Here is a 26,780-nt window from a genome sequence, read left to right as displayed (position 1 = left end):
TACTGTCCTTTTCAGAGAACCTTAGTAAACTTACGGGAAATCTTTTACAACTGATACGCTTTCACAATATCATTAATTTTCACTCTAAACATCATTTATTTGTTTTACAAATATATGTTGAGCACTTGCTTTGTACTACGGCCTGTACTGGGTATCTTAAGGCCTCTAGGATTATTGGAACAATGTTTCAAAAGTAATTTGCAATAACTAAAATATGGTCTCAGGAGTCCATAATAGAAAATAAAGTATCAAGTTTACGAGCACTTGAAAATGATCTTCTCTTTAAAAATTAATACCTTGGACTTCCATGGTGGCACAGTGGTTAAGAAACCGCCTGCCAATGCAGGGGACACGGGTTTGAGCCCTGGTCCGGGAAGATCACACATGCTGCGGAGCAACTAAGCCCATGCACCACAGCTACTGAGCCTGTGCTCTAGGGCCCGTGAGCCACAACTACTGCAGCCCGCGCGCCTAGAGCCCGTGCTCTGCAACGAGAAGCCACCGCAATGAGAAGCCCACACGCGACAACCAAGGGTAGCCCCCATTCGCCGCAACTAGAGAAAGCCTGCGCACAGCAACGAAGACCCAACGCAGCCAATAAATAAGTAAATTTATTAATAGCTCACTGAATAGTGTCTATTCCATCAGAAAATTTTCTTTTTCAAATGATTGTTTTCTGTGCCTTTTGATCATGCTGGTAAGCGTTACACTATCAGAAATCACCTACCATCCTCAGAGGAGAAATTCGAGTTTCTGGCTGTACTGGTCCCTGAGTTAAGGACGGTGTGTACATTTCTCCTGAATGATTCTGGTTTTAATCATGATCCTGTTGGGATGACATGCCATCTCCCGCCTTCACAATCCAGCTGGGACTTTACATCCATGAGAAGAAGGACCTGTGAATGTTTTGTCTCCTTAAGTATTGGCACAAATGTCAACATTTCCAATTTGAGACCCGCACCCACAGAAGAGGCCACTGGGTCGTTTGCTAATTCCCCGTTCTTCTTAGTTTTCTGACTTGGTGCTGAGGCCAGGTGTTGCCTCAGGGTTCAGCTCTGGACCCAGGCTGTCCCACCCTAACCCACCACCCGTCCTAACTAACCAGCAATGGCGAAGCAGGTGGCCCCAAGGGAAGAAGAACCATGGGAAGTGTTGAATCCTGACTCCACCGCTTATTAGCAGGGTGGCTCTGGGCTACTTGCTCAGCTTCTCTGAGGCTCTGTTCTCTCGTAAAATGGGAGGGATAATAGTGGATAGGATGGTAGTAGGGCTTAACTGGCTTTCAAGGGTTTCGCACATTTAGTGCTCTATACATGGTATTGTGGTTACTGTTCTCTTGAAATACGTCAGTAAGTCTGGGGAACTCGAACCAGTGCCTGCAGCAGCTCCCCACTCCAGCCCACCCCAGAGACTGTGGTCCCTGCAGAAGACACTTTGGCCTCACCGTGCTCCTGACCTTCCACTGCTCTTCCTTTTGCAGAGGCCCTGAGGCAGGAGCTGGCGGAGCAGCGGGCTGCCTGCTCTGAGCACCAGAAGGACTTGGAAGCGCTGCAGGCTGAGCTGAGGGCCCCGGGCAGTGTGGGCAGGCGACAGGCCATCAGCCAGTGTCCAGGGGACAGCGAGGACCGTGCCGGCACTGCAGAGGTCAGCACCCCTGCCCTGCCCATGCCACACCCTTCTTGGAGCAGTGTCAGGGAGAGGCTCTGGGTGCTCGGTCACCCCCTGTCTGAAGGGGGGAAGAACCTCTCTTTCCACAGGCCTGGGGGACACTTGATGAGCCTGCAGGCTCCCATCTTTGGAAAGCAAAAACAAGCTTTAAGTGCAGCGTGTTATTTTAAATGCACATGCAGTGGGATCTCAGGGTGTTGGTGCCAGACAGGGTCCGTCCTGTAGACCTGCAGAGAGTTTCTCAGAACACCTCCCCAGACAGACTCCCTGTCTAGACCTCCCTGTTCCTGTGAGGACAGGTGAGCTTGTCACCAGAGGTCAGTGCTGACCCTCCTTGAACTTTCTGGTCAGACTCGGCCCATCATCCCCCTCCTTGCCCTCCATAATTCCTACCTTGCTGGGTAGCACAGGGACCTCCTAACAACCCAGGCATCTCTCCCCAGCCCACCACATACGGCTTCAGGTATTCATCTAAAGTGCATCTGTGTAAAGCCTTCAGTGGCTCCCGACTGCTGTGAGAATAAGCTCCCAGTGGTCAGTCTGGCATTGAAAAGCCTTTACCCACTGGCTGCATATCCCTCTCTGCTCTAAATGCAGGCTCCGCATCCTGCCTCACTGCCTTTGCATGTGCCCTGGTCCCTGCCTGGGACCCCTTCCTCCCTCTTCAGTGCCCAGTCAATCCCTCCGTGCTATGGGCCTCCCCTCCACGCCCGTGACCTCTCTACCCTCTGAGCTCCTGGAGCACTTCCTGTTGCTATAGCTCAGCTGGCACCCACCTCTACTGCCTGTCCTGTGGGAGAACCACCACTTCGTGGATTCCCTTGTTTCCTCGCCTGGACTAGGCATCCTTTGAGAACAAGCCATGTCTGCTTCATCTCATCCCCCAGCCCCACCCCCAGTGCTCGGCACACAGCTCTGCACACAGTAGAGTCTCCACCAGGGTGTGCAGACGACCACGACTGGTTGGTGTCCCAGCCCTGCTGAAGACCGAAGGAACATGCGGATGGTTCATTCCAGATTTTGCTGGTACTGAGAACCTGAAGACAATTTCTGTGTTTAATGAGAATTATTAACAAATGATGTATCACGATGAGTTCAGCTCAGTTGGTAAAGTCTAGCAGAGGGAAAACAGAATATGATCCATTAAATGTTCTAGGCTGGTGGGGGCCACCTGGACCTGTGGAAGGAGCTAGGGGAAGCGTGGGATGGTGACAGCTGGTGGCTGGAGGGCCCAATATTGGGCCCTCTGCAATGAATGACAGGCTTGCCTGAGGGCTACGGAGAGAGACCCGGGCTGGGTAGATGAGACGGTACCTGGTCATCCACACCCAATCCTCACCTACACCTCACTGGAGGGAAGCCCTGAACCCTCCGGGAGGAACAGCAAGGCCCTGGGTGATGTCCCCCACAGAGAAGAAGTATATCCACAAGAAGGAACAGCCCCAGGCAGCAGGAGTGAAAGGGGGGTGCAACGTCAGGATGCATTCCCAGCGTGGCCACCACTGCAGGTAAGTGGTGTTGCATCCACTGGGATCTTCTGAGGAGCCCCATGAAAGAATTCTCAAATCTGTCGCAGCCAAGTACAGAGGGGGATGCACTTACCCAGCAGCTTCTCCCTCCCACTAGTCAAGGGTGGCCCCACAGGACTTTAACCCCACAGGCTCTTCAGGTCATGCAGGTGTGAGTGCCGGGTGGTGCCCATGGGCATCCCACACTATGCAAACCCCAGGGCTGGAACCAAGAGGTACAGGGCCTGGGCCGCACATGCTCCCTGTGCAATGCTGTTCAGTCTTTGGAAGGAACAGATGCACAAACCTTCAGGCCCGTTTGCATGGACTTGAAAACTGCTACATTCACTAATCGGGGATGAACCCTGACCCCATTTAATGGTGGATATCAGTCTTTGTATTTCTGTCTGAACCATTGACATTCAAGCATCATTTCGCAGCAAGCATTCATTTGGCACCTGCTGAATCCCAGCCACTGTGCTAGGTGCTATAGGATTGGGAAGATGAAGAGGAGATGGCTCCTTCCCGGAACAGCTGCTGGCCTGGTGGAGGAAACCAGCATTTCAACAGATCAGTGCACTTCATTATAACCTCTACACGGAGAGGATCTAGCTCTCAGAGAAGAGAAAGCTTGTCGCCTCTCCCCTGAGGGGTCGAGAAGGCATCACCAAGGCAGGAATGGTTGGGTGTGGAAGGCACCCTAGGTAAAGAGACGGGCAAGGGCAAGTGCGGGGCAGTGGATTACAACTGTGGTGGCCTTAGAGTCACCTGGGAGCCTTTTTCAAAAGACACAGGGCTGGGATGTACCCAGACCCGCTGTATCAGAATCCTGTGAGGTGATGTGACATTGTTATCGTTCAGCAAATATTCACTCTCCCCTTCCCCTGCCCTGTGTGGTTTCGCCCCAAGTTCCCATGTTGAAGCCCTAACCACCAATAGGATGGAATTTGGCAATGAGATCTTTGGGGGGGGGGGTAATTAGTGAATTAGTGTCGTAACAAGAAGAGACTCAGAGACATCCTACCCCCCTTCCCCCCCACCCCCCCACTCCACACATGTGCAGTGTTGGGCTTGTTTTCATTTAAGCCACATTCTTGGCTCACCAGCATTATTAGACTTTTTGAGGGCCACATTTGGCCAACTCTCAAAGCAGGAAACTTTAAGAGACTAGACGTGAGCTCCTGAATCAGGAGCCCGATTTGGGTTCCAGGCTGGGTCTTTGCCGCGGCACATCTCTGGCCCTTGTCTGCCACTGCGCCTCCTGCAAACGGCTCTTCTGGCTGCTTTCTCCCTAGGAGGGGGCCGGTCCGGGCCAGGCGGGCTCCCCGACGGGCAAGGGCGCCGCCGAGCAGGAGCCGAGAGAGCGGTGCGGCCTCTGGGAGGACAACTCGCAGCTCAAGGAAACAGTGCGGCGGCTGCAGGCCGAGGTGGAACAGCACCGGCAGGAGGCGCTGCAGCTCCGCCACCACCGCAGGTAGCTCTGCGGGTCGGGGCTTCTCTCCTCTGCCCCTTGGTGAGCCTCTGGGATCTAAGATTGGGTTGCACCCTCAGCATCTTCCCAAAGGAAGGACTCCCTAGTACGCCAGCACTTCACTGATGTTACTCCTTTGACCCATGGAAAGGATCAGTGGTCTAGGAATTCTAGATCTCATTAGCCCTGAAATGGGGGGAGGGGTACCCTATTTCCCTACAGATCAGGGAATTTATGGAATCAAACTTAACGATGCCAAAAGTATCCTCAAAACTAGCCTTAGGGAGTCAGTGCAGTGGAATTGTTAAGACAGTTCTGTGTGCTGTTTTTTCAAATTTTAATCTAAGGCTTAACGCATTACACTTTATTGATGAAAATACTACATTCACATAATTCATAAAACCAGAGCTAGAAGGGCCTTAGAAAATAATCACACTTGCATGGTATGCTGACAAATAATTTACATATCGTTTCTGTACAGTATTCTCTTCACACCATGTATAGTCTTGACATTACCAATTATAATTATAGATACATTAATGTTGAACTTACAGTTTTAATCCTTAAAAATCATTGTTCCTGTTCATCACTGATGAATGGATAAACAAAATGTGGTACACATCCATACAATGGAATAGTATTCAGTTATAAAAAGAAATCAAGTTCTGATACATGCTACAACATGGATGAACCTTGAAAACATGATGCTAAGTGAAAGAAGCCACATATAACCAAAGGCCACATATTTCATGATTCCATTTTTATGAAATGTCCAAAACAGGCAAATCCATAGAGACAGAAAATATATTAGTTGTTGCCAGAGGCTGCAGGAAGGAGAGAGTTGGGGGTGACTGCTAACAGATGCAGGGTCTCTTCTGAGGGTGATGGAGATGTTCTGGAATTACTGGTGATGGTCACAACACAGGGATATACTAAGAACCAGTTTTAAATGGCATATTTTATGAGAATTTCATCTCAATTTTTTTAACTACAGAAACAGTCAATGTTCCAATAAAGAGAATCATGGTATCAGCATGATCATAATTAGAATAAAAAAGGCATATCATGAAAATGTCACAATTACTGGGCAAGGGAAATTCTGATGACACGTTTAAGGGCACATTAAAGGATAAAACTGCTATTGCTGTTAAAACATGTGAAGATGATCCTCCCCAGAAACTGAAATTAAAATTTTTACAAGCAGCCAAAATCCTCAAGCAATATAATCATCCCAGTATTGTCAAATTTATCAAAGTTCGCACACAAATACAGCCTATCTACATGATTAAGGAACTGGTTCCAGGAGGCGATTTCCTCTCCTTTCTGAGAAAGAAGGACGAGCTAAAACAGTTAGTGAAATTTTCATTAGATGCTGCTTCTGGATGGCAAATCTCGAGGAAACATTGTATACACGGGAACCTTGCTGCAAGAAACTGCCTGGAGGTGAAAATAAGGTTCTGAAAATCAGTGACTTTGGAATCTCTCGTCAAGAGGATGGTGGTGTGGGACCTCCCTGGTGGCACAGTGGTTAAGAATCTGCCTGCCAATGCAGGGGACACAGGTTTGAGCCCTGGACTGGGAAGATCCCACATGCCGCGGAGCAACTAGGCCCGTGCACCACAACTACTGAGCCTGCGCTCGAGAGCCCGTGAGCCACAACTACTGAGCCCACGTGCCACAACTACTGAAGCCCGCGGGCCTAGAGCCTGAGCTCTGCAACAAGAGAAGCCACCGCAGTGAGAAGCCCACACACCGCAATGGAAAGTAGCCCCTGCTCGCGCAATTAGAGAAAGCCCGCGTGCAGCAAACGAAGACCCAATGCAGCCAAAAATAAATAAATATATAAATTTATTTAAAAAAAAAAAAGAGGATGGTGGTGTGTATTCATCTTCTGATTTAAAGCAGATTCCCATTAAATGGACAGCACCAGAAGCTCTTAATTATAGGAGATACCATTCTGAGAGTGACGCATGGAGCTTTGGCATCCTCCTCTAGGAGACCTTCAGCTTAGGGGTCTGTCCATACCCTTGATTGAAAGTCTTCATTATCTGTGCTTGTCCGAGGACTGTTTCTTCTCTTCCTTTCCTCCTGAACTGTCCCATTTCTCTTCCTTTTCTATCTTTCCTTTATCATGCCTGGACTCCTTTATGCCACCAGAGGAGATTTTATCCATTTTTTCAGATTTAACTGAGTCACTGCCTTTTTCTTTGCCTGACGGTTTTGACTTATTCTTTTCCTTGTCTTTCTCATTTGGATAAGGAGACTCACACGGACTCTCACTTTTGTGTTCTGAAACCCCCATTGTTCCATGTTCCTCTTTCCGCCTCTTGGTTAATAAGTCCGGTGGCACTTCTCGGTCACTGTCTGAGTGATCCCTTTTCCGCTCTTTCCTGTCCTTTTCATCTTTTATTTCTCTTTCTCTGGATCTTTCCCTCGACTTGTCCAAATCTTTCTTGTCCATTTCTCTCTCCTTACTCTTGGACAGTGGTGGAGGAGTATGATTAATGTAGAGCTTTGCTGAAGATTCCTTGAGTTTGATGAGACTGTCCTGTAGAAAATGAATGGAGATGACAGGTGAGCTGGCATAGCTCTCAGAAGCCAGAGGAACTCTGGGAAGTACTGTTGAGCAATGTGATGGAGAAGGGTAGGTATCAATTTTGCGACGTTTTAGTTCCCTTTCAACCTCTGCAATATCTGATCGGGGAACAGGTGACTTCAAGGACCCAGAAACTGGTGTTTTCTCTCCTCCTTTAACGTTTTCCTTTAATTTCATTTCCTTTGCTATATCTCTTTCTCTGGATGGCTCCTTCTCTCTTTCCTTTTCTTGAGTCGACTTTGATTCTGCATTGGGGACAGTGGTCTTGAATTTCTCATCTTTAGCTTTTCCTTCCTTCTTGAATTTTTCTTTCTCTTTGTCAGACTTAGGTGTTCTTTCCTTCGTCTCTCTTGCTTTTTCATCTTTACTTGGCCGTTCTTCCTTCGGTTTTTCTTTACCATCTTTACCAAGTACTCGGGCCTCTGGAGTAGTAGCTGGAGTCTTTTCTTTTTTCTCTTTTTCTTTCTCTTTCCCTTTTTCTTTGCCATTTTCTTTAACAGCTTTGCTGTTAGAGCCACTATTTCCATTGCTTGAATTCCCTTTTGGTGTGGCATTAGAAGCTTTATTAACTGCTCTCACACTCCACTGAGATCTCTCCCTTGATTTATCAGTCTCATCGTTACTGCTTTCAACCGATTTAGATGCACTTCCTGTTGACGATGAAGAAAGCCCACTACAAGGCCCATTTTGTATACTGGCAATTGCATTCCTCGGAGGGGGGTCTTTGTGATGAAACTCATTTTCAGGTATCATGTATGACTTTCTACTTTTCAACTGCCCAGAGTAGCCCATAGCCAATGCATATAGATCTGGCCTCTTCTCTTTCTCCTCTTGGCAGATTTTATGCACTCTTCTTTCCAAAGCCTGACCCAGATTCAAAACTTTTGGGTACCAAGGAAGTATTTTTGTTAGCACAATCAAGATATTCCTGATGTGAGTACATTCGCCTGTTTCAAGGCAATGTACCGATGCCTTGGTCAGTTTGTAATGCCATTTATGTACAACGTGTCGAAAATTTTCATAGTCTAATTGATCAGCTTTATTTCCACCATCAAAACCAGTTGCCCGTAATACAGTAAGAAATCCTGGATAATTTCCACATTCCTTTTCATATGTGGCTCTATCACTGTGCCACCTGGTCACAGTCTCTAACATGCAGCAAAGGAATCTTCCATATCGACTAGCTTCATTTTCAGTACAGCTTGCGACTGTGTAAATTATACCAGAGAAAACTCGATCATAGCAAAGAAGTGTGGAAAACTTTGGAGTTTTCTGTTGATGTACCAATTCAACAAAACGAGCACAGTAAACAGCATCAATTGCTGAAAAAATGCATCGAGGAAATATACACAGCTGTAGAAATTTTGTGATGGTCTCATTTTTGGTAGATTTTGCTAAAAGCCAACTGTCCTTTTCCAGTTTCAGTCTCTGTAGCACTCGCTGTACATGTTCCATCTGCTTCTTTTCTTCTTCAAGAAGCTTGCCCTGAAGGGCAGTACATTGCTCCTTCTCTTTTTTCTTTTTATTTGGAGGCATTTCCTGATTGTCATCAATTGCTTTCATCTGGACTTTAAGTTTATTGACTTCCCGTTCATAGCTGGTATGTGGAACTGCAAGGTCATACATTGTCAGTGACCAGAATGTGGCATAGAACTGAGGGCTGATGTCATCCCAGACTTTGGAAACATGTAAGGAAACCACTGCTTCATGCACAGGAGCCATCACCATTTCACATGATGTAATGTACTTGTGAACTTTATGTTGCTGTTTATTTCCCTTCCCTGATTTTTTAAGTTCATCATACTTGGACGAAATACGGTGTGCATACATTGGCCTAGACAGGAAAAATGCTGCATCATGGGGTGTGTGAAATTCATTACAGAGCACATCAATTGAAGGCACTCGCTTTATATAATCCTCTGTGCTTAGATTAGATGCTAAAAACCCACCAAACTGTACCAGGGTATCATGACACTGATCATAGAGCTTTCCCACAAGTTTCAAATGTTTCTCTCCACCTTCCTGAAAGATTACCCCATTCCTCTGCTGAGCCATAAGCACATAGAGAGGAAGAGCAAGATCATGGTCTAATAGTGCATCCTTTAATCTCTGGGAGGATTTTTTAGTGTTTCTTATCTGGCCAAAGTAACCACCCTCAGCTTTTAGTTGCTCTCCACCAGTCATGGCCTCTAGTTGCTCCATTGTCATTTCTTCTGTAATTTGTATTCCTGCCATTTTTTCTACCACTTCTTTCAATATAAGCAGGTCACAACTTTTGCCTGCCTTTAGCTGATTAGCCACATATTGAAGAAGACCAGCAAGATCCATTGGATATTTACGAAAAACTGCACCACAGAAACTAGCCAGACTCTGAAGCCAGCTTGAGATGGTTGTGTCGTCATGTTTCATTCTCTCCTTTTCTGGATTAGCTAAAGCTTCAGTGATACAATAGGCCAAGATGTCATAATTCAGTGACGTGAGGTATTTCAATGAATCTACTACAGGTGTTATTAAGTTATCATACTTCTGTATTTGTGACAAGATATAATCAAACAAAATGGTTGGATTGCTGTGGCTCAACTTCCCAATTTGTCTTCCAGAGGGCTTCACATTTTCCTTGGTTAGACGCTTCATGATATATTTGGCTCTGTCTATTGTTTGAGCTTTAACTTTTACTAAAAGTGGATGACTGTTGTAAGTTTCATTCTTCCACTGGCCATACAGACGATATCTATGCTGGTATGGAAATGTTTTAAACATTCCCCACAGTTCCTCAGACATACAAGCATTGCAGTCCATCAAAGAAAGAGATGGAAGTAATACCTGGTCAGTAATGCTAAGCAAGCAGCTAAGGATAATTTCCGTCTTCTCTTTATCTTCTTGTTTGCTTCCGTCAGACTGAAACGCCTTCATAAATGACTTGCCTATCCGCACCACTTTTGCGAATAAAATGGGATCGTGAGAAAGGTGAGGACCAAGGTAACAGAACATATTGAAGACGTCTCTCCTCAAATCTTCAAAGCTCTCTGCTTGTTTTGGTGCTCTCTCATTTTGCAAAGCATCAACAGGTGAGCCTTTAGCACCTTTAGGAACGCCAACTCTTCGGTAGAGAGGCTCAATAGTTATATGAATAAGCTTGCAAATAGCAAGGGCTATTAGTTTATGTGAAGCTGCATAGTATGGAGGCATCTGATCCATAATGTTCTGGGCATGCTGCCGATCACCAATCTTTAACAAGGCTTCCAACAAACCAAGTTTTTGGTTGTCAGGTGGCTTCTCCACTTTCTCCTCTTCTTTTTCCTTTTCTTTCTCTCGTTGGTCAATTTTATCGGAAGACAGTACAACCATTGTAAGTTTTCTAACAATCTGCTTAGCTGCTACAATTTCTCGTTTGTGTTCATCCATAATGCAATTATCAGCTGGAAGAAGATGTACATAAAGATCATCGAAATCAATAAGATTAAATTGTAGAAGTACTGCTGCAACTCTGTACAAAGATGAAGGAGTCTCTCCATTTGGTTCCTGGTAGAACTTGAATTTGAACCCAAGAATATGACACAGTGTTTGCGGTTCACACAGACTCATGTAAGAGTCTAATAAAGATATAAAGAAGTCATCGTGTTCTGGCCTGCATTCAAACACTTCTAAAATGACATCCAGAACTCTATTGGGATCCAGATTAGAGCATCCTATTAAAGATTTGATATTTTCTGAGATCAAATCACTGGAAATATTTCCAGATAGATCCTGCCCCAATTCAGCAATCAGCCTGGCATAACCTTCATTTTCTTCTCTTAACAAATTAAATTTTTGCTGCTTATAAAAGAGTTTTGTCTTGATTTTCACTGACTTTTGATTGAATTGCTGTGATTGTTTGATAAGCCCTAACGATTCCAGTGTTTCTGGATCCAAGCGTTCCTTTAGAACTGTGTCTGAAACGAAATACAAACATGCTAATACCAATTGTGTAAAACAGTCTCTCGTGCTTTTTTCTTCTAGACAATTTGTCTCAGTATCTAATATGCAGAATACGTCAGCAAGAAGGGAGGGCATATCCTCACAAAATTCACTAATGTCATTAAGAACATTAGATGCCTGTTCATGCTTTAGATTTCCTTTAATGACATGGTATGATAACTCATAAACAGCTTGCTGGAAATCTCTATAAGTTGAACTATCATGGCTTTTATGTTCACTGAGGATCCGGCATAAATGCAAAAATTCACCTCTCCCTGATTTCTCCCAGTTCTTTATCCACTCTGCGGGAAGCACGACAGCTGCGTCCGCCATCTTCCCCTCACTAGGAGCAAAAACCCGATGTGTAGCAGGCGAGCGAGGGGTCGAAGGGGAGCACCGCCCACGGGAATGCCGGGAGCCGCGTCTGTGTGCTCATAATTAGCTGCGTGACGTTGGGCGAGTCTGCTAATCTCTCCAAGACCCTGCCCTTACCTGTAAAATGTAGAAAACACCACCCCCTCTCAGGGCTGTTGTAGAATGCAGTGAAATGTATAGGAAGATGCTTAGCACTGACCCTGGCACTCGGTAAATTGTGGTGGCAACTCTGACTGCCTTGTCCAGGCTGGATAGCCCTTTATCAAGTCCTGAATTCATGGCCTTCTTTTTCCCTGGCTGGAAAGTTTATGACTACAACTTTAATTTCATTAATAGATATAGGACTTTTCAAGTTATCTGTTTCTTCCTGAGTGAGCTTTGGTAGTTTGTATCTTTGAAGGCATTTGTCCATTTCATCCCAGAGTTGGAATGTTCCAGTCTCCGGCATAAAGTTCAAGTGAAAGTAGGCCTGAGGCTCATCTGAGAAACAGCCATGAATCCACCTGGCCAAGGTGGAGCACCTTAAATTCAGTTAGAGGCTCACCATGTGACACTGGAATAAGGAGACTGGACCAGAGGAGGGGCTCCTAACCATTTCCGATTACAGCCCCCTCCAGGTGAGGAAAACGATGTCCCTCTCCTGGAGAAGGATATCATCACACAAAAATATGCATGTACTTTCAGAAGGTGTCAGGCCCCCTGAGGCTGGTCTGAGGATCCCTTAGTGCCCCACCCCAAGGTTAGGAAAAGTGATAGCTGATGGTCAGTATAGGGGTAGGGGATTTAAAAAAATGGTTATTATGGGATTACATGAAATCATGTGTGTGAAACTTTTGAAAATTGTAAAATACTATAGAACTTAAAAAAATAAAAAGAGAATCAAAAAACCTTTTTATTTTATAATAATTTTAGATTTACACAAGAGCTTCAAAGACAGCGTGATTTACCTCTCCCAGCGTCGACATCTCACATACCAACAGTACATTGTCAAAGTTAAGAAATGAACATTGGTACGTTACCATTAACTAAATTCTGGACTTTATTTGGATCTCGCCAGTTACTCCACTAATGCCCTCTCTCTGCTCCATGAGGCCATCCAGTTTACCTCATTCATTTCATTGTCGTGTCTCCTTAGTCTCTTGTAATTTGTGATATTATTCAGTCTTCCTTGTCTTTCACGGTTCAGATACTTTGGTGAGTGGCGGTCAGGAATTTTCAGTTGAGGTTTGTCTGAGGTTTTCTCATGAATCCACTGGGGTTATGGATTTGGGGGAAGCACACCGCAGAGATGAAGTGACCTGCTCATCACATCTAATTCGGGGTACACGATATCAATGTGACTTTTTCCTGGTGGTGTTATCATTGATCACCTGGGTTAGGTGATGTCTGTCAGTTTTCTCCACTATAACATACTTTCCTCCTCTTTCCATATTGTATCTGTTAGAAGCGAGTCAGTAAGTCCTGCCCACAGGTCCCAGGATAACTGCCATGCTCTCCCATGACCCGCCTCCCTTGCCACTCTTGAGAGTGAGATATGGGAATGTAGAGTTCCTTCTCCTTCCCCTGAACGTGCCTCTATCTGGATAGGATGTGCACAACTGAGGCCGCCATTTAATGACCAAGAGGGTCAGCATCCTGAAGACAATGCCGACACGTCGGGGATAGCAGTGCAGAAGGATGGACAGAACATGGGCTCCTGATGATGTTGTCGATCTGTGAACAAATATTTAATGAACAAATGAACATAATGGGAAGAGCTCTCTATTTTTTGCCCAGCTATTTCACAAACGTTTCGAGGTGGCTCATAAGGAAGAAACCTAATAACATTCTGTGCCAGTGATTTTCCCTCCCACGGACTTGCTGTTAAGTGGGATGATACATTTTCTTGTATTAGATGGTTAGAGTTGGGTTTCTTCTTGCTTATAGCAGAAAGAAAACGGATACACTACCCTTTTAGAAAAATCCTCCTGCAAACAAGCAACCTTTTTGAAATACCTCTCTGGAGACTCTTACAGAGATGTCCTTTAAACACGGCTGATGTTTTTATCTGAGAGAGAAAGTGTGTGTGTATTTGTGTGTAAAGGCAGCAGGACATAGAGTGTTGAGCAGAAGAGCAACCAGCTAAGAGAAGCAGGTGGGAGAAAAAGCTCAACCGAAGGCATCGAGTGCTTACCGTTCCCACAAGAGGGATAAAGGAGAGGAGAGGACAGTTTTCACTCAGTGTGTATTGCATGCCAGGCAATAGGAGCTCTAAATACGTGATTTTATTGACTCCCCATGATGGGCTTAGAGATTTAAAGTGGCTTAAAATCTGACTCCAAAGTCCTGCCACTTTCCTTTACCACCCCAATCCAATCCTTAGACAAGATCTCTAGAAATGTCCCCAGTCCATCCACTTTTCTCCATCTCCGGCGTTACCACCCTGATCCAAGCCCCATCCTTCATTTCCCGGTCTGCGGCATCTCGCATCTAACTGGTGTCTCAACTGCCAACCTCACTCCTCCTCCCTATGGTCTGTTGTCTGCACTGTCTATTGGTCGCTCCTCTCTCCAGAATGATTCAAGGACATCTCAGTGTGCAAATCCAAACTCTTTCCTGTGGTCCCTTCGGATTTCCACGATCTGGTCCTGCTTGTCTCTGCAGCCTCATCTTGTACATTTTTCACTCGACTCACCGAGCTCCAGCTTCCTTGGCTTTCTTACTGTTCTTCCAGGTACTTCTTAACTTAGGGCCTTTGCCCATTTGTCCTCTTTGCCTGGAATGCAACATCATCCACCATTTCTTGGCATGGCTGATGTTTTTCAACCTGCAGGTCCTGACACAGGAAGCTTTCATTGAGCACACCAGGGTAGCTCCTCTCTGTGTGTCACCCAGGGCACTCCCTTTATTACCTTCATCTCAACTTGAATTATTTTTATTTCTCAGCTACTCTCCTTAACTGACTCCCCTGTTTAGAATGTTGGCTCCATGAAGGCTAGGACCTTCTCACCGCTGTGCCGCCAGCACTCAGAACAATGTTTAGCACATGGTAGGTGCTCCATAAATACTTAATGAACAAATGAACATAATTGGAAGAGCTCTCTATTTATTGCCCAGCTATTCCACAAAGGTTTCGAGGTGGCTCATAAAGAAGAAACCTAGTAACATAGAAAAATGTAAATGAACACCGAGAACATCAGAAATAGGGAGAGTGTAAATTAAATTACAAGAGCAACACCAGATACTTAAACCAATGCAATTCTTAAAAATGAGCCTAATCTTGGCTACGGGTTCCCTTTGTAAATAGTTCAATAAAGCCCTTTGTAAACGGCAAGGGGTTCTAGACATGGACTTCCTGCCCACCCAGCCTCACCTGACTGAATCAGAACGGTCACTTACCTGAACTGGGCCAAACTCTCTCACACTTGGACCAAGAGATACAGAGAAGGACTTGGACAGGGGGTGATATGTTCTGGAACTATGAAAAGAACAAGCCTTGGGCCATGGGCACGGAGATGGAGCAGCTGGAAAAGCAAGCGTGGGAAGAGGAGCAGGAGTACAGCATGGCCATGCGGAGATGGAGCAGCGGAAGAGCTCATGCAGCTTCAGAGAAGACGGTGGCAGCTGTAGCTGTCTGCTGACTCCCCAGTTCCCATGAGGCCATCTGAATTTCCCCAGTTAGATCAGCAGGACTCTGCTGGGTCCTTCTGACAAATCTTTTTCTTGAGCTTCTAAGTCTCTGTTTTTGGTAATCATGTGGTGCTGAGGCCAGGATTGATTGATAAGAGACGATAACACTGAATCACACTAGGTTAGATTGTGCTGCAGTAACAAACATCCCCCCAAACTGAGTGGCTTACAAAGCAAAGACCTATTTACCACTTCTGCTACATATCCATCAAAGGTTGACTGCTGTTCTGCTGCAAAAAATCTTCACTCTGGGACCCAGACTGATGGAATAGCCTGTAGTACCAGTCACTGTGACCATCTCCTGCCTTCACAATCCAGCTGGGACCTTACATCCATGAGAAGTAGGACCTGTGAATGTTTTGTCTCCTTAAGTATTGGCACAAATGTCAACATTTCCGATTTGAGACCCACACCCCCAGAAGAGGCCACTGGGTCATTTGCTAATTCCCCGTTCTTCTTAGTTTTCTGACTTGGTGCTGTGGCCAGGTGTTGCCTCGGGGTTCAGCTCTGGACCCAGGCTGTCCCACCCTAACCCACCACCCGTCCTAACTAACCAGCAATGGCGAAGCAGGTGGCCCCAAGGGAAGAAGAACCATGGGAAGTGTTGAATCCTGACTCCACCGCTTATTAGCAGGGTGGCTCAGAAATAGGGAGAGTGTAAATTAAATTACAAGAGCTTCTCTAAGGCTCCCTGAGGCTCTGTTCTCTCGTAAAATGGGAGGGATAATAGTGGATAGGATGGTAGTAGGGCTTAACTGGCTTTCAAGGGTTTCGCACATTTAGTGCTCTATACATGGTATTGTGGTTACTGTTCTCTTGAAATACGTCAGTAAGTCTGGGGAACTCGAACCAGTGCCTGCAGCAGCTCCCCACTCCAGCCCACCCCAGAGACTGTGGTCCCTGCAGAAGACACTTTGGCCTCACCGTGCTCCTGACCTTCCACTGCTCTTCCTTTTGCAGAGGCCCTGAGGCAGGAGCTGGCGGAGCAGCGGGCTGCCTGCTCTGAGCACCAGAAGGACTTGGAAGCGCTGCAGGCTGAGCTGAGGGCCCCGGGCAGTGTGGGCAGGCGACAGGCCATCAGCCAGTGTCCAGGGGACAGCGAGGACCGTGCCGGCACTGCAGAGGTCAGCACCCCTGCCCTGCCCATGCCACACCCTTCTTGGAGCAGTGTCAGGGAGAGGCTCTGGGTGCTCGGTCACCCCCTGTCTGAAGGGGGGAAGAACCTCTCTTTCCACAGGCCTGGGGGACACTTGATGAGCCTGCAGGCTCCCATCTTTGGAAAGCAAAAACAAGCTTTAAGTGCAGCGTGTTATTTTAAATGCACATGCAGTGGGATCTCAGGGTGTTGGTGCCAGACAGGGTCCGTCCTGTAGACCTGCAGAGAGTTTCTCAGAACACCTCCCCAGACAGACTCCCTGTCTAGACCTCCCTGTTCCTGTGAGGACAGGTGAGCTTGTCACCAGAGGTCAGTGCTGACCCTCCTTGAACTTTCTGGTCAGACTCGGCCCATCATCCCCCTCCTTGCCCTCCATAATTCCTACCTTGCTGGGTAGCACAGGGACCTCCTAACAACCCAGGCATCTCTCCCCAGCCCACCACATACGGCTTCAGGTATTCATCTAAAGTGCATCTGTGTAAAGCCTTCAGTGGCTCCCGACTGCTGTGAGAATAAGCTCCCAGTGGTCAGTCTGGCATTGAAAAGCCTTTACCCACTGGCTGCATATCCCTCTCTGCTCTAAATGCAGGCTCCGCATCCTGCCTCACTGCCTTTGCATGTGCCCTGGCCCCTGCCTGGGACCCCTTCCTCCCTCTTCAGTGCCCAGTCAATCCCTCCGTGCTACGGGCCTCCCCTCCACACCCGTGACCTCTCTACCCTCTGAGCTCCTGGAGCACTTCCTGTTGCTATAGCTCAGCTGGCACCCACCTCTACTGCCTGTCCTGTGGGAGAACCACCACTTCGTGGATTCCCTTGTTTCCTCGCCTGGACTAGGCATCCTTTGAGAACAAGCCATGTCTGCTTCATCTCATCCCCCAGCCCCACCCCCAGTGCTCGGCACACAGCTCTGCACACAGTAGAGTCTCCACCAGGGTGTGCAGACGACCACGACTGGTTGGTGTCCCAGCCCTGCTGAAGACCGCAGGAACATGGGGATGGTTCATTCCAGATTTTGCTGGTACTGAGAACCTGAAGACAATTTCTGTGTTTAATGAGAATTATTAACAAATGATGTATCACGATGAGTTCAGCTCAGTTGGTAAAGTCTAGCAGAGGGAAAACAGAATATGATCCATTAAATGTTCTAGGCTGGTGGGGGCCACCTGGACCTGTGGAAGGAGCTAGGGGAAGCGTGGGATGGTGACAGCTGGTGGCTGGAGGGCCCAATATTGGGCCCTCTGCAATGAATGACAGGCTTGCCTGAGGGCTACGGAGAGAGACCCGGGCTGGGTAGATGAGACGGTACCTGGTCATCCACACCCAATCCTCACCTACACCTCACTGGAGGGAAGCCCTGAACCCTCCGGGAGGAACAGCAAGGCCCTGGGTGATGTCCCCCACAGAGAAGAAGTATATCCACAAGAAGGAACAGCCCCAGGCAGCAGGAGTGAAAGGGGGGTGCAACGTCAGGATGCATTCCCAGCGTGGCCACCACTGCAGGTAAGTGGTGTTGCATCCACTGGGATCTTCTGAGGAGCCCCATGAAAGAATTCTCAAATCTGTCGCAGCCAAGTACAGAGGGGGATGCACTTACCCAGCAGCTTCTCCCTCCCACTAGTCAAGGGTGGCCCCACAGGACTTTAACCCCACAGGCTCTTCAGGTCATGCAGGTGTGAGTGCCGGGTGGTGCCCATGGGCATCCCACACTATGCAAACCCCAGGGCTGGAACCAAGAGGTACAGGGCCTGGGCCGCACATGCTCCCTGTGCAATGCTGTTCAGTCTTTGGAAGGAACAGATGCACAAACCTTCAGGCCCGTTTGCATGGACTTGAAAACTGCTACATTCACTAATCGGGGATGAACCCTGACCCCATTTAATGGTGGATATCAGTCTTTGTATTTCTGTCTGAACCATTGACATTCAAGCATCATTTCGCAGCAAGCATTCATTTGGCACCTGCTGAATCCCAGCCACTGTGCTAGGTGCTATAGGATTGGGAAGATGAAGAGGAGATGGCTCCTTCCCGGAACAGCTGCTGGCCTGGTGGAGGAAACCAGCATTTCAACAGATCAGTGCACTTCATTATAACCTCTACACGGAGAGGATCTAGCTCTCAGAGAAGAGAAAGCTTGTCGCCTCTCCCCTGAGGGGTCGAGAAGGCATCACCAAGGCAGGAATGGTTGGGTGTGGAAGGCACCCTAGGTAAAGAGACGGGCAAGGGCAAGTGCGGGGCAGTGGATTACAACTGTGGTGGCCTTAGAGTCACCTGGGAGCCTTTTTCAAAAGACACAGGGCTGGGATGTACCCAGACCCGCTGTATCAGAATCCTGTGAGGTGATGTGACATTGTTATCGTTCAGCAAATATTCACTCTCCCCTTCCCCTGCCCTGTGTGGTTTCGCCCCAAGTTCCCATGTTGAAGCCCTAACCACCAATAGGATGGAATTCGGCAATGAGATCTTTGGGGGGGGGTAATTAGTGAATTAGTGTCGTAACAAGAAGAGACTCAGAGACATCCTACCCCCCTTCCCCCCCACCCCCCCACTCCACACATGTGCAGTGTTGGGCTTGTTTTCATTTAAGCCACATTCTTGGCTCACCAGCATTATTAGACTTTTTGAGGGCCACATTTGGCCAACTCTCAAAGCAGGAAACTTTAAGAGACTAGACGTGAGCTCCTGAATCAGGAGCCCGATTTGGGTTCCAGGCTGGGTCTTTGCCGCGGCACATCTCTGGCCCTTGTCTGCCACTGCGCCTCCTGCAAACGGCTCTTCTGGCTGCTTTCTCCCTAGGAGGGGGCCGGTCCGGGCCAGGCGGGCTCCCCGACGGGCAAGGGCGCCGCCGAGCAGGAGCCGAGAGAGCGGTGCGGCCTCTGGGAGGACAACTCGCAGCTCAAGGAAACAGTGCGGCGGCTGCAGGCCGAGGTGGAACAGCACCGGCAGGAGGCGCTGCAGCTCCGCCACCAGCGCAGGTAGCTCTGCGGGTCGGGGCTTCTCTCCTCTGCCCCTTGGTGAGCCTCTGGGATCTAAGATTGGGTTGCACCCTCAGCATCTTCCCAAAGGAAGGACTCCCTAGTACGCCAGCACTTCACTGATGTTACTCCTTTGACCCATGGAAAGGATCAGTGGTCTAGGAATTCTAGATCTCATTAGCCCTGAAATGGGGGGAGGGGTACCCTATTTCCCTACAGATCAGGGAATTTATGGAATCAAACTTAACGATGCCAAAAGTATCCTCAAAACTAGCCTTAGGGAGTCAGTGCAGTGGAATTGTTAAGACAGTTCTGTGTGCTGTTTTTTCAAATTTTAATCTAAGGCTTAACGCATTACACTTTATTGATGAAAATACTACATTCACATAATTCATAAAACCAGAGCTAGAAGGGCCTTAGAAAATAATCACACTTGCATGGTATGCTGACAAATAATTTACATATCGTTTCTGTACAGTATTCTCTTCACACCATGTATAGTCTTGACATTACCAATTATAATTATAGATACATTAATGTTGAACTTACAGTTTTAATCCTTAAAAATCATTGTTCCTGTTCATCACTGATGAATGGATAAACAAAATGTGGTACACATCCATACAATGGAATAGTATTCAGTTATAAAAAGAAATCAAGTTCTGATACATGCTACAACATGGATGAACCTTGAAAACATGATGCTAAGTGAAAGAAGCCACATATAACCAAAGGCCACATATTTCATGATTCCATTTTTATGAAATGTCCAAAACAGGCAAATCCATAGAGACAGAAAATATATTAGTTGTTGCCAGAGGCTGCAGGAAGGAGAGAGTTGGGGGTGACTGCTAACAGATGCAGGGTCTCTTCTGAGGGTGATGGAGATGTTCTGGAATTACTGGTGATGGTCACAACACAGGGATATACTAAGAACCAGTTTTAAATGGCATATTTTATGAGAATTTCATCTCAATTTTTTTAACTACAGAAACAGTCAATGTTCCAATAAAGAGAATCATGGTATCAGCATGATCATAATTAGAATAAAAAAGGCATATCATGAAAATGTCACAATTACTGGGCAAGGGAAATTCTGATGACACGTTTAAGGGCACATTAAAGGATAGAACTGCTATTGCTGTTAAAACATGTGAAGATGATCCTCCCCAGAAACTGAAATTAAAATTTTTACAAGCAGCCAAAATCCTCAAGCAATATAATCATCCCAGTATTGTCAAATTTATCAAAGTTCGCACACAAATACAGCCTATCTACATGATTAAGGAACTGGTTCCAGGAGGCGATTTCCTCTCCTTTCTGAGAAAGAAGGACGAGCTAAAACAGTTAGTGAAATTTTCATTAGATGCTGCTTCTGGATGGCAAATCTCGAGTAAACATTGTATACACGGGAACCTTGCTGCAAGAAACTGCCTGGAGGTGAAAATAAGGTTCTGAAAATCAGTGACTTTGGAATCTCTCGTCAAGAGGATGGTGGTGTGGGACCTCCCTGGTGGCACAGTGGTTAAGAATCCGCCTGCCAATGCAGGGGACACAGGTTTGAGCCCTGGACTGGGAAGATCCCACATGCCGCGGAGCAACTAGGCCCGTGCACCACAACTACTGAGCCTGCGCTCGAGAGCCCGTGAGCCACAACTACTGAGCCCACGTGCCACAACTACTGAAGCCCGCGGGCCTAGAGCCTGAGCTCTGCAACAAGAGAAGCCACCGCAGTGAGAAGCCCACACACCGCAATGGAAAGTAGCCCCTGCTCGCGCAATTAGAGAAAGCCCGCGTGCAGCAAACGAAGACCCAATGCAGCCAAAAATAAATAAATATATAAATTTATTTAAAAAAAAAAAAGAGGATGGTGGTGTGTATTCATCTTCTGATTTAAAGCAGATTCCCATTAAATGGACAGCACCAGAAGCTCTTAATTATAGGAGATACCATTCTGAGAGTGACGCATGGAGCTTTGGCATCCTCCTCTAGGAGACCTTCAGCTTAGGGGTCTGTCCATACCCTTGATTGAAAGTCTTCATTATCTGTGCTTGTCCGAGGACTGTTTCTTCTCTTCCTTTCCTCCTGAACTGTCCCATTTCTCTTCCTTTTCTATCTTTCCTTTATCATGCCTGGACTCCTTTTTGCCACCAGAGGAGATTTTATCCATTTTTTCAGATTTAACTGAGTCACCGCCTTTTTCTTTGCCTGACGGTTTTGACTTATTCTTTTCCTTGTCTTTCTCATTTGGATAAGGAGACTCACACGGACTCTCACTTTTGTGTTCTGAAACCCCCATTGTTCCATGTTCCTCTTTCCGCCTCTTGGTTAATAAGTCCGGTGGCACTTCTCGGTCACTGTCTGAGTGATCCCTTTTCCGCTCTTTCCTGTCCTTTTCATCTTTTATTTCTCTTTCTCTGGATCTTTCCCTCGACTTGTCCAAATCTTTCTTGTCCATTTCTCTCTCCTTACTCTTGGACAGTGGTGGAGGAGTATGATTAATGTAGAGCTTTGCTGAAGATTCCTTGAGTTTGATGAGACTGTCCTGTAGAAAATGAATGGAGATGACAGGTGAGCTGGCATAGCTCTCAGAAGCCAGAGGAACTCTGGGAAGTACTGTTGAGCAATGTGATGGAGAAGGGTAGGTATCAATTTTGCGACGTTTTAGTTCCCTTTCAACCTCTGCAATATCTGATCGGGGAACAGGTGACTTCAAGGACCCAGAAACTGGTGTTTTCTCTCCTCCTTTAACGTTTTCCTTTAATTTCATTTCCTTTGCTATATCTCTTTCTCTGGATGGCTCCTTCTCTCTTTCCTTTTCTTGAGTCGACTTTGATTCTGCATTGGGGACAGTGGTCTTGAATTTCTCATCTTTAGCTTTTCCTTCCTTCTTGAATTTTTCTTTCTCTTTGTCAGACTTAGGTGTTCTTTCCTTCGTCTCTCTTGCTTTTTCATCTTTACTTGGCCGTTCTTCCTTCGGTTTTTCTTTACCATCTTTACCAAGTACTCGGGCCTCTGGAGTAGTAGCTGGAGTCTTTTCTTTTTTCTCTTTTTCTTTCTCTTTCCCTTTTTCTTTGCCATTTTCTTTAACAGCTTTGCTGTTAGAGCCACTATTTCCATTGCTTGAATTCCCTTTTGGTGTGGCATTAGAAGCTTTATTAACTGCTCTCACGCCCCACTGAGATCTCTCCCTTGATTTATCAGTCTCATCGTTACTGCTTTCAACCGATTTAGATGCACTTCCTGTTGACGATGAAGAAAGCCCACTGCAAGGCCCATTTTGTATACTGGCAATTGCATTCCTCGGAGGGGGGTCTTTGTGATGAAACTCATTTTCAGGTATCATGTATGACTTTCTACTTTTCAACTGCCCAGAGTAGCCCATAGCCAATGCATATAGATCTGGCCTCTTCTCTTTCTCCTCTTGGCAGGTTTTATGCACTCTTCTTTCCAAAGCCTGACCCAGATTCAAAACTTTTGGGTACCAAGGAAGTATTTTTGTTAGCACAATCAAGATATTCCTGATGTGAGTACATTCGCCTGTTTCAAGGCAATGTACCGATGCCTTGGTTAGTTTGTAATGCCATTTATGTACAACGTGTCGAAAATTTTCATAGTCTAATTGATTGGCTTTATTTCCACCATCAAAACCAGTTGCCCGTAATATAGTAAGAAATCCTGGATAATTTCCACATTCCTTTTCATATGTGGCTCTATCACTGTGCCACCTGGTCACAGTCTCTAACATGCAGCAAAGGAATCTTCCATATCGACTAGCTTCATTTTCAGTACAGCTTGCGACTGTGTAAATTATACCAGAGAAAACTCGATCATAGCAAAGAAGTGTGGAAAACTTTGGAGTTTTCTGTTGATGTACCAATTCAACAAAACGAGCACAGTAAACAGCATCAATTGCTGAAAAAATGCATCGAGGAAATATACACAGCTGTAGAAATTTTGTGATGGTCTCATTTTTGGTAGATTTTGCTAAAAGCCAACTGTCCTTTTCCAGTTTCAGTCTCTGTAGCACTCGCTGTACATGTTCCATCTGCTTCTTTTCTTCTTCAAGAAGCTTGCCCTGAAGGGCAGTACATCGCTCCTTCTCTTTTTTCTTTTTATTTGGAGGCATTTCCTGATTGTCATCAATTGCTTTCATCTGGACTTTAAGTTTATTGACTTCCCGTTCATAGCTGGTATGTGGAACTGCAAGGTCATACATTGTCAGTGACCAGAATGTGGCATAGAACTGAGGGCTGATGTCATCCCAGACTTTGGAAACATGTAAGGAAACCACTGCTTCATGCACAGGAGCCATCACCATTTCACATGATGTAATGTACTTGTGAACTTTATGTTGCTGTTTATTTCCCTTCCCTGATTTTTTAAGTTCATCATACTTGGACGAAATACGGTGTGCATACATTGGCCTAGACAGGAAAAATGCTGCATCATGGGGTGTGTGAAATTCATTACAGAGCACATCAATTGAAGGCACTCGCTTTATATAATCCTCTGTGCTTAGATTAGATGCTAAAAACCCACCAAACTGTACCAGGGTATCATGACACTGATCATAGAGCTTTCCCACAAGTTTCAAATGTTTCTCTCCACCTTCCTGAAAGATTACCCCATTCCTCTGCTGAGCCATAAGCACATAGAGAGGAAGAGCAAGATCATGGTCTAATAGTGCATCCTTTAATCTCTGGGAGGATTTTTTAGTGTTTCTTATCTGGCCAAAGTAACCACCCTCAGCTTTTAGTTGCTCTCCACCAGTCATGGCCTCTAGTTGCTCCATTGTCATTTCTTCTGTAATTTGTATTCCTGCCATTTTTTCTACCACTTCTTTCAATATAAGCAGGTCACAACTTTTGCCTGCCTTTAGCTGATTAGCCACGTATTGAAGAAGACCAGCAAGATCCATTGGATATTTACGAAAAACTGCACCACAGAAACTAGCCAGACTCTGAAGCCAGCTTGAGATGGTTGTGTCGTCATGTTTCATTCTCTCCTTTTCTGGATTAGCTAAAGCTTCAGTGATACAATAGGCCAAGATGTCATAATTCAGTGACGTGAGGTATTTCAATGAATCTACTACAGGTGTTATTAAGTCATCATACTTCTGTATTTGTGACAAGATATAATCAAACAAAATGGTTGGATTGCTGTGGCTCAACTTCCCAATTTGTCTTCCAGAGGGCTTCACATTTTCCTTGGTTAGACGCTTCATGATATATTTGGCTGTGTCTATTGTTTGAGCTTTAACTTTTACTAAAAGTGGATGACTGTTGTAAGTTTCATTCTTCCACTGGCCATACAGACGATATCTATGCTGGTATGGAAATGTTTTAAACATTCCCCACAGTTCCTCAGACATACAAGCATTGCAGTCCATCAAAGAAAGAGATGGAAGTAATACCTGGTCAGTAATGCTAAGCAAGCAGCTAAGGATAATTTCCGTCTTCTCTTTATCTTCTTGTTTGCTTCCGTCAGACTGAAACGCCTTCATAAATGACTTGCCTATCCGCACCACTTTTGCGAATAAAACGGGATCGTGAGAAAGGTGAGGACCAAGGTAACAGAACATATTGAAGACGTCTCTCCTCAAATCTTCAAAGCTCTCTGCTTGTTTTGGTGCTCTCTCATTTTGCAAAGCATCAACAGGTGAGCCTTTAGCACCTTTAGGAACGCCAACTCTTCGGTAGAGAGGCTCAATAGTTATATGAATAAGCTTGCAAATAGCAAGGGCTATTAGTTTATGTGAAGCTGCATAGTATGGAGGCATCTGATCCATAATGTTCTGTGCATGCTGCCGATCACCAATCTTTAACAAGGCTTCCAACAAACCAAGTTTTTGGTTGTCAGGTGGCTTCTCCACTTTCTCCTCTTCTTTTTCCTTTTCTTTCTCTCGTTGGTCAATTTTATCGGAAGACAGTACAACCATTGTAAGTTTTCTAACAATCTGCTTAGCTGCTACAATTTCTCGTTTGTGTTCATCCATAATGCAATTATCAGCTGGAAGAAGATGTACATAAAGATCATCGAAATCAATAAGATTAAATTGTAGAAGTACTGCTGCAACTCTGTACAAAGATGAAGGAGTCTCTCCATTTGGTTCCTGGTAGAACTTGAATTTGAACCCAAGAATATGACACAGTGTTTGCGGTTCACACAGACTCATGTAAGAGTCTAATAAAGATATAAAGAAGTCATCGTGTTCTGGCCTGCATTCAAACACTTCTAAAATGACATCCAGAACTCTATTGGGATCCAGATTAGAGCATCCTATTAAAGATTTGATATTTTCTGAGATCAAATCACTGGAAATATTTCCAGATAGATCCTGCCCCAATTCAGCAATCAGCCTGGCATAACCTTCATTTTCTTCTCTTAACAAATTAAATTTTTGCTGCTTATAAAAGAGTTTTGTCTTGATTTTCACTGACTTTTGATTGAATTGCTGTGATTGTTTGATAAGCCCTAACGATTCCAGTGTTTCTGGATCCAAGCGTTCCTTTAGAACTGTGTCTGAAACGAAATACAAACATGCTAATACCAATTGTGTAAAACAGTCTCTCGTGCTTTTTTCTTCTAGACAATTTGTCTCAGTATCTAATATGCAGAATACGTCAGCAAGAAGGGAGGGCATATCCTCACAAAATTCACTAATGTCATTAAGAACATTAGATGCCTGTTCATGCTTTAGATTTCCTTTAATGACATGGTATGATAACTCATAAACAGCTTGCTGGAAATCTCTATAAGTTGAACTATCATGGCTTTTATGTTCACTGAGGATCCGGCATAAATGCAAAAATTCACCTCTCCCTGATTTCTCCCAGTTCTTTATCCACTCTGCGGGAAGCACGACAGCTGCGTCCGCCATCTTCCCCTCACTAGGAGCAAAAACCCGATGTGTAGCAGGCGAGCGAGGGGTCGAAGGGGAGCACCGCCCACGGGAATGCCGGGAGCCGCGTCTGTGTGCTCATAATTAGCTGCGTGACGTTGGGCGAGTCTGCTAATCTCTCCAAGACCCTGCCCTTACCTGTAAAATGTAGAAAACACCACCCCCTCTCAGGGCTGTTGTAGAATGCAGTGAAATGTATAGGAAGATGCTTAGCACTGACCCTGGCACTCGGTAAATTGTGGTGGCAACTCTGATTGCCTTGTCCAGGCTGGATAGCCCTTTATCAAGTCCTGAATTCATGGCCTTCTTTTTCCCTGGCTGGAAAGTTTATAACTACAACTTTAATTTCATTAATAGATATAGGACTTTTCAAGTTATCTGTTTCTTCCTGAGTGAGCTTTGGTAGTTTGTATCTTTGAAGGCATTTGTCCATTTCATCCCAGAGTTGGAATGTTCCAGTCTCCGGCATAAAGTTCAAGTGAAAGTAGGCCTGAGGCTCATCTG

General features: G+C 45.8%; 2 protein-coding genes and 1 pseudogene across 3 annotated transcripts in view; 1 reads left to right on the top strand and 2 right to left on the bottom strand.

The window, feature by feature from the left end:
• The window catches only part of LOC308625353 (protein FAM184B-like), an 81,078-nt pseudogene that overhangs the window by 12,296 nt on the left and 42,002 nt on the right, over positions 1-26,780 (top strand). The window contains exons 4-5 of the transcript XR_014017926.1: positions 1,481-1,644; positions 4,472-4,650. The product of XR_014017926.1 is annotated as a protein FAM184B-like (transcript). The remainder of the gene's footprint in view (positions 1-1,480; positions 1,645-4,471; positions 4,651-26,780) is intronic.
• Positions 6,350-11,728, bottom strand: LOC308624533 (THO complex subunit 2-like). Its single transcript, XM_081247823.1, has one exon. The coding sequence runs from the start codon at positions 11,531-11,533 to the stop codon at positions 6,692-6,694; it is 4,842 nt and encodes a 1,613-aa protein (XP_081103949.1). The 5' UTR covers positions 11,534-11,728; the 3' UTR covers positions 6,350-6,691.
• Positions 20,539-26,450, bottom strand: LOC308624544 (THO complex subunit 2-like). The gene has a single exon (XM_081247850.1). The coding sequence runs from the start codon at positions 26,253-26,255 to the stop codon at positions 21,414-21,416; it is 4,842 nt and encodes a 1,613-aa protein (XP_081103976.1). The 5' UTR covers positions 26,256-26,450; the 3' UTR covers positions 20,539-21,413.

Source organism: Mesoplodon bidens, assembly GCF_964165515.1.
Source record: "Mesoplodon bidens genome assembly, chromosome: 1".
NCBI lineage: Eukaryota > Metazoa > Chordata > Mammalia > Artiodactyla > Ziphiidae > Mesoplodon > Mesoplodon bidens.
The sequence above is the reverse complement of the archived record's forward strand: the minus strand, read 5'-3'. Positions and strand labels throughout refer to the sequence as shown.